Source organism: Daphnia pulex, chromosome 8 (assembly GCF_021134715.1).
Source record: "Daphnia pulex isolate KAP4 chromosome 8, ASM2113471v1".
NCBI lineage: Eukaryota > Metazoa > Arthropoda > Branchiopoda > Diplostraca > Daphniidae > Daphnia > Daphnia pulex.
Genome location: NC_060024.1, coordinates 7219245 through 7227032, shown reverse-complemented (window position 1 = coordinate 7227032; position 7788 = coordinate 7219245). Strand labels below are relative to the sequence as shown.

Here is a 7788-nt window from a genome sequence, read left to right as displayed (position 1 = left end):
TCGTTAATATAGTTTTCTGCTCTTGAAAAAAAATATGTAATTAAAATATATGAGAATTTTTTTAACTTTGCAACGTTGTAAAAAGTATCGGCGACTATAGGCGATTATCGAACCGATAGGCTACGATTTTAAAACTTCATCTTTAGTTAATAGTTGGCAATAAAAAAAACACCAGTATCACTATCGCAATCAGTAATACTTTTTTGCGATATTAACAACCCTGATTCTTTGTAAGGATCCGTTTTATGTCAGCGTTTTTAATGTATTTATGTAAATTTAAAACCAGTAAATAGTATAATTATGTTAGTATAATATGTATAGTTAAGTATAATTTCAGACCTGTTGAAATGTCCTGTCGCCATCAACCCCAAAGACAAGAACTCGCAAATGATAATAACGTAGGGCCACGTGACCGTCAAGACGACCCAGATAGATGATGGAGCACGGGCAAATCTTGGCAAAGGTCAGAACAAACAAGAGCAGCCGAGCTTATTCGAAGCCAAGGAGAGCTTATTCGAAGTTTGCATTAGAAATAGACATACACATAGGAGAGAGCGGGGCTATTCCGGACAAAATTTTGCAAACTGTGTAATAGTTCACATTTCTTTCAGTAAAAGCTAATATAAGTATTTGTTTTTTGTACCAAAATGTAGCCCAGGTATTCTTCTTTTAAAAACTTCTTTTAAAAATGTTTTTTAGTTATAAATTAAGCTTAAATATAAACGGTTTAGTTTTACTGACTTTTGGTCCGGTTCCACAAAAGGGGCTTTTTCGGACAGTTTAAGACTAAATATATTTAAATAGTTTTACCCAATATTATTATGTATAAATATACCAATCGAACCGAAATTTAATTTCCGTTTTGATGGCATAACTTTTGAGTTGGCTTAAAGTAACGGAAATCCAAGAAATCAAATGAAATTAAATAAAGTATAGTAAAAATTTGTTTTCCCTTTGCCTGCGGTGTGTTTAGCACAACCCACAATTTTGTGTATGCCGTCCGGATAACCCCATCAAAATAAGATTGACATTTTCGTTAATTGGTGGAGCTTAGCTTAGTGGCAACGGTGAAAAAATTATAATTTTTAAACAAATAATTTTCTTAATTTAGCAATAACCTAAAAACATAGCGAAAAACAAATACTAGGTGGCAAATATAGCACATTATATAGCATGGTATTTTTTTAATTTATTTATAACAATATTTTAGTGCTAAATTTAGAGTGTTTCGCCCTGTCCCATATAAGCCCCGAATTTTTCCACGCCCACTTTTTTTCCGCAACTTTAAAAATCGGTAGCGGGTAAACTAAAGACTCTAAAACAAAATTAAAAATAATGGAGATAGAAAAAAGCGAGACAAATACAATAAACATTTATTTTACAAATCGGATGATTAGGAAAGGCCCTACACGAGAAAAACAAAAACCGGCTCGTTGAGCGTGGGGAGGAGCTTAAAACACCCTTACGCTACAGTACATATTCTTCCGTCACACCAGGTGGCGCTACGCTACGCTTTGCTCCGTAACGTTGCGTTAGTGGCAGTGTGAATGCCCCTTTAGTAGTAAGAGGATCAAGAAAGCGCCGAACTTTGCTAATACGCCACAAGTGAAAGAAAGAGGACCGACAAATATTGCGAATGTGGGAGGACATCGAAAGATGGGAATCAAATGTGACGCCAAGGTGTTTGACTTCAGCAGACGGTTGAAGAATGCCGGAGCCCATTTCCAAAGGTAGAGGGGCAAGTTTGTGGTCCTGATGAGGTGAGACGGCGTAGAAGAAGAGACACTTGGAAAGGTTGAGGATGACGTGTTGATAAAAAAGCCATCGATCCCGAAAAATTAAAATTGAAATCTGAGTCGAAATTGCGCCTTTCATGTCCGTGTTTTAGTCACATTACACGCATTCCTGTGGCCCATAGTCTACTCTAATAACGGCCACACGGCGGGCGCGGGCTATCTCTCTCTGTACCGATAAGCCCCGCCTAGTCACGTGATTGTTACTTGTCTGTACTTGTTGGCCCACCTCTTTTACTCCGCCTTTTTTGGACATTCAAAGTTCAAACAACTCCATTCAAACAACTCCAAACAGAGTAGGCTATTATTTGGACAATACAGGCGAGATAGCTCGCCGGATGGCTGTGATTAGAGTAGGCTATGCTGTGGCCATATTGTACTTTTTTTAAATCATGTGGTCCTCAGTTGACACATCGCGCTCACTTGTATTAGACAAACATGCATTATTTACTATATTAAATAAGCTGAAATAGGCACATCCCAACAGTAATTTTTATGACTCGATTAACCATTGAAAAAACACGTCAGCGTGATGTATGCACAATGATTGGGACTTTGGGCGACAATTAACTTGGAAGACACTGAACTATAAGCACAGCAGGATCGTCTGACGTTTACTACACGTTTATAAAATTAAATTTCAAATGAAAACTTAACTTACAGTAAACTTAATATTTTTTACTCACTTGGCACGGCATTACTGTCTAGCAACGATAAACAGGAAGAAATACAACAGGTGGTTGTAGACAATTACAAATTTTTTTAAATTCGTGAACATTACATCAAACTATTTATTACACACACTATTTCATCTTAAAGGGGATTCCAGATTTGTTTTTAACTAAATGAGTAATCATATGTTCATCTTATGTATTTATTAATGGTCTAAAAAGATGTCTGTAGTGTAATTCTTTTCTGAAGAAGCTGTTGTATGAATAAATAATGTAAATAAATACACTCATTAATTACTGATAAGCTATTGACCATTGATTTTACAGCTAAATTTGTTCAATCATATGTTTCAAAACCATAAATCAAACATTCACTCGTGTTTAACTGTTTTTTAATCACAATGCGCAATTTGAAAAGAGAAAGTATGATATTGTGAGCGGAATAAAGTGTATCCGAAGGCCTCTGCTTTGTCATACTCCGTGGCACTTGTAGGTGGTGAGTCCCAGTTTTTATAACTTTACACCGTGCAAATTTCAGGAAAATTACTCGAGCTAAAATTTGTTACCCCGAGGCAGTGTGAGCTAAAGACTGGGTGAGGTGCTATTGTGCGGGACAGAGTGCAAAGCTGGGTTCAAATAACCGAATCCCAGTACAAAATTTTTGCTTGTTGAGACGGGGAATATTTTATATCAGGGCAAATTTTCTGGATCAGATGCACATCTTTGGTAACCAAATCAAGACAGTTTTTCATCCGGCTAACATTTTAGGCTAATCTCGAAATATTAAACATAAGAACCTATGTAAACATATAACGTGTGAAATGCGTATGAGACTCACTGACTGTTTCCAACAAGAGATCAACCTTACATTACCGGTTTCTGAACATGAAAAACCATGATTGATTAGAAACAGATAACAGTAAAAAAAAAATAACCAAACACAATCAAAGCAAATGGAAAACCAAGAACCAGATCAATCATTTGTGGGAAGATGAGCAGCTTTACACCTGCGCTGGTTTCTCAGCTCCAACCACGACCATAATCTTCTGCATGAATACGGTGAAAGCAACTGTAAAAAATGGAGAAGATGGATTTGAAGGTAAAAAGACTGATTTATGATAAATTTGTACTGTAAATCGTAAACAAACAAGGTGAACACTTTACGAAACGACGGTACTTACGAAATAGGGTTTTAAAAAAAAGTCACTCGGGGCTGACCACAACCATCATCTTCTGTAGGGTGACAGTTAATGAGGCTGCCACAATAACAAAAAATAACAAAAAAGATAAAATAAACAAAGGAAATAATAATTTTAAAAAATACAAAATAAAACAAGCTTAACCAAAGAAACTAATTCAAATCGTGCAAAACATCGAACTACATCCACTACAGTTAAAAAGTATCGATACGAAACTTACCCAGGGCTTTGCGGATGCAGTGTGGCTTGTTTTCCCAATAAATGAACACAAAATATACGGGAACGCCCGTAAATATAATCAACGCTCCGTATCCTATTTGCCACAAAGAGAATATTCGTGAGTAATTTTGAGATTTCGTGGATAAATTCTGGTAAACGGTGTCATTATTTACCCGTATCAACAGGAGATGCAATACACGGGACCACCGTGATGAAGATTGTAGCGATAATGTAAATAATGGGGAAAAAGAGGTTAACTCGAATCGGGCGCTCAAGATCAGGACGTTTCCATCGCAGATATGGGATACATACTACTGCTAAGCCAATGCTCAACTAAAATAAAATTTAAAAAAATTATCACATGTTATTCTGAAAAATGTGTAACCTCTTTCGGTCAATTTCGTTATCAACCATTGAAACCTACCCAGGTTGCAAATCCAACGTAATTGATAAGACTGTAGACGTTATCCGACGCTAAGTAAATGAGAGAGAGCATCGCTATGCACAGGACAGCAGGAGTGGGGGTCAGCCGTGTAACTTGAATCATGGTAAGAATTTCCGGCATTTGTCCTTCACAAGCTCCAGCATAGAACAATCTGCATCAAAATGAAAAAAAAAAAAAAAAAAAAACGTAAGAAGGCAAATAAATTAATTTGTGATTATTTTTCTTTTGTTTTTTTTTTTTTTGTTACCTAGATGATGTTAATAATACACCATTGACAGCTCCAAATGTTGACATCGCCACGAACACGGGAATGATCCATGCCATAGGCCCATACAAGCGTTCGGCGAAAGTCTTCATGCAAATAACACATTTCGCAAATTAACAAAACAGGAAATTATTTTTAAAAAATAATAGTAAATTAATCTAGCGAGAAACATCTTTACTAAGAACATACCACCGCAACTGCAGTAGACCCTCGCACTTCAAGGGGAGATAATGTAGTGTAAAATGCTACATTTGTAAACACGTAAGTAACAGTCACCGTAATGAGAGAAATGGCAATAGCGCGAGGTAGGTTTCTGATGTGTTGTAAATTGATTAAATTAAATATTACCCAATAATAAAACAATGTTGTAAAAGCCTACCTGACAGGATCTTGAAGCTCTTCAATAATGAAATTCAGATAATTCCATCCATTGTAGGCGAATAATCCCGAATAAAACGCCAAAGAAAGCTTCGTAATGTCAGTTTCCGTGTTTTCGAATGTAAAATATTCAGTGTGACCTACATTAAAAAATTTCAATAAGAACAAACTTAACTGACATGGCTGAGAGAAGAAAAAAAACTTTTGTTGATAGTTTCATAAAGGACTTAAGCTATGGATCGTAACATAGCGTTTGCAATATAGATTTCAAACCTAATTTTCCTCTCTAAATCGAAATATTCTCCGTCTGAATCCGAGTCGAAGTCGATTTAACAATTTCACGGAACGTAAAACATATCGCCAGGTGGCAGTAGCATAAAGGATATAAAATAATTTCCTTCCCGAAAAATCAATAAATAACCAAAACAAAGAGCCCGAAGATCTTCTCCAGTCAACACAGCGTGACTACGACAAGAAAGACAATTCAGATGCAATAGTTTGCAGTACCGTTTTTCACAATAAGACGTTGCTGAGTAGTACCACGTGCACAAGAGCGATAGTGGAGCAGAGCTAACGTATTGCTAGTACATATAGAAAAAAGCTGATAGGTTCACGCCAAATGAAACAAACGACGACGATGAATAGACTCCGCTATCACACAGTCACATACAAACGAGGTACCGAGGCGGAAATGTTCTCGCTCATAAAGTTTTAAAAAAACAACCAGATATTTTTACAGGGTTTTTCCTAACAATTGCACCATGTCGAAAAGAACCGCAATGACATACAACGGGATTTTAAAAAAGAAACCCGTGATCTTAAAATGTCATGTTGTCAAAATATGAACTTGTGATGCGACAGACGGATCGCAAGGGAAGCAATTAACGTCTACAATTGGTATGGATAAAACGGTATCGAGGACATCCGGATGCAGTCAGTAAAAGCTTGTAAGGGATAGGGAGGAAAGGGGACAATGACAAATGCAAACCAATCGATAAAGAGCACCAGTTCTCTTTCTGACGTCAGTACCCATAGCATTGTTTTGTTTCTTTGAATTCTAAATCTAACGGAGAGGGAATTCCAAAACATTTTCGGGGGTAATTAAACTACTTCCTTATATTGCATATATTTAAGAAAATACGAAACTAAAACGTACCGGTACAAAGTTGGTAGACGCCAGTTCCCATGATAATGAACAATGCCACTAGTTTGGCATATGTGAATGTATCCTGTACAAGAGTCGACCATTTCACGTCCCAACAGTTGACAAACGTTAAAATACCTAAATCATTCATTCATTTCAATTAATGTTGATAATGATCAATTAGATAAGCAATAATTACAGATGCAGGCAGCAGCTAATAATCGAACCTAATTAAATGGAGGAAAAATCAATTGTTGCATGTATTCGATTAATAATTCTTGCAAAAAAACATACCGATTCTGTTGGTGGACTGCATTCTGGAAACATAGGCGTTAAAATATAAATGGAGAAGGTCAAGGCTACTATAGCCTATAACATAAATACAAAAAAAGAATGGAATTGTATTTAACGAGTTAAGAAAATTGAATTTGAGCTTTTCAAACCTGTGAGCAAGGTCTCACAATCATGCATTCAACCCATAAACGGATAAATGCCAAGAAAGGGCCAAACGTTTCCATGATGTAAGCATAATCAGCACCCGATTTCTTTATCATACAACCCAGCTCGGCATAGCAGTAAGCTCCAATCATCGAGAAGATACCTATAATGAGAGCCAAGAATTCAACAAGGAATATAAATTTAAAACATTATTTGCGGAAGTGTGAAAATTGTTGTCAATTCAATTAGCAATAAGAAATAAAGAGGCGATCTTACCCGAGACAATCCAAACGATCAAAGCCATATTCACACTTCCCGTTTGAACCAACACACCGGTAGGAGAAATGAAGATCCCTGAACCGATGATACTGCCGACGATAACGGTGACGCCTTTCAATTTATGATCGAAGTATTGTTTGAACAGATCATTCATTTTTCTTAGAAATTTTTACCGTTTATGAGACTCATCTTGGCTTGAAGCCTAACAGCGCCTCCCTCAGGTTGATCCTTGTCTTTAGCGGTATGTTCCTCATTCTGTGGAACTTCAGCGTATTTTGTTCCCGCTTTTTCCTCCATTTGTCAGAAAATTGAATCCAGAATGCAACTAGTATTGGGTGATTTAATTTGAAAAAAAATATATAAATATTTGCAAGTTGTTTGTTATTAAATGTGATTCGTCGTTCATAACAACTGGAGTAGAATTTAACACATATCTATTAAAACTCGGATTAATGACGTACTGTAATTTGTCCTTCTTGCATTTAACACTAATTCAAATGTAATAAGCTCAACAAAAACATAATTGCAGAGTTCATGACAATCTCAGTAAATCTCCCGATCTCCGTTTTGATCTGCAAAAATCAAGAAAAGCGTGTCATAGTTACCTAAAACTAATGATGAATTCAACTTTCGGTAGACGCCGTCAAACACAGTAACGAGGTGATATTGGAATTAGAATGAAGAAATAATACGCCGAATAATCACTGAACACTACGACAAGACACGTCACGCTTGACTGAACTTCCTGATGACGCTAGTGTAATGAAAGAGCCGTGGCCGTTGTCCAAAGAAGAATGAACTTCTGGTTAAAATCACCAAATTCACGAGCAGCGTCTATAACCTAGTACGATATAGAGGTATATGCACTTGACTGGTTGGTGGTTACGCACGCTTACGCTACGCCCCCAAAATGTGACAGAAGGAACCAACTTCTTTCCGCTAGGGGCGCTAGGTATT

The 7788-nt window shown here is 36.7% G+C and overlaps 1 protein-coding gene across 3 annotated transcripts; it reads right to left on the bottom strand.

Moving 5' to 3' along the window:
• Positions 1-2560: 2560 nt before the first annotated feature.
• LOC124199466 (large neutral amino acids transporter small subunit 2-like) lies at positions 2561-7749 on the bottom strand. 3 transcript variants are annotated; one of them, XM_046595287.1, is made up of 15 exons: positions 7442-7748; positions 7005-7159; positions 6829-6942; positions 6558-6715; positions 6409-6483; positions 6314-6341; positions 6127-6252; positions 4972-5110; positions 4782-4905; positions 4575-4678; positions 4307-4478; positions 4056-4215; positions 3884-3976; positions 3646-3720; positions 2561-3533 (listed from the first exon to the last, which is right to left on the bottom strand). In XM_046595287.1, the coding sequence occupies exons 2-14, from the start codon at positions 7126-7128 to the stop codon at positions 3668-3670; spliced, it is 1470 nt and encodes a 489-aa protein (XP_046451243.1). In that variant the 5' UTR covers positions 7129-7159; positions 7442-7748; the 3' UTR covers positions 2561-3533; positions 3646-3667. The 3 variants fall into 3 exon arrangements, with proteins under 3 accessions (XP_046451243.1, XP_046451241.1, XP_046451242.1); XM_046595285.1 differs by lacking the exon at positions 3646-3720 and having other exon boundaries at positions 7005-7156; positions 7437-7749; XM_046595286.1 differs by lacking the exon at positions 3646-3720 and having other exon boundaries at positions 7005-7160; positions 7443-7749.
• Between the last annotated feature and the right edge of the window lie 39 nt (positions 7750-7788).

Coding starts and splice junctions, on each gene's coding strand:
- LOC124199466 (XM_046595285.1), bottom strand. CDS start 7,128: ATGGAGGAAAAAGCGGGAACAAAATACGCTGAAGTTCCACAGAATGAG. Junction 6,716..6,828: donor GATCGTTTGGATTGTCTCGG/GTAAGATCGCCT, acceptor CTCTCATTATAG/GTATCTTCTCGATGATTGGA. Junction 6,484..6,557: donor TTGTGAGACCTTGCTCACAG/GTTTGAAAAGCT, acceptor TTTATGTTATAG/GCTATAGTAGCCTTGACCTT.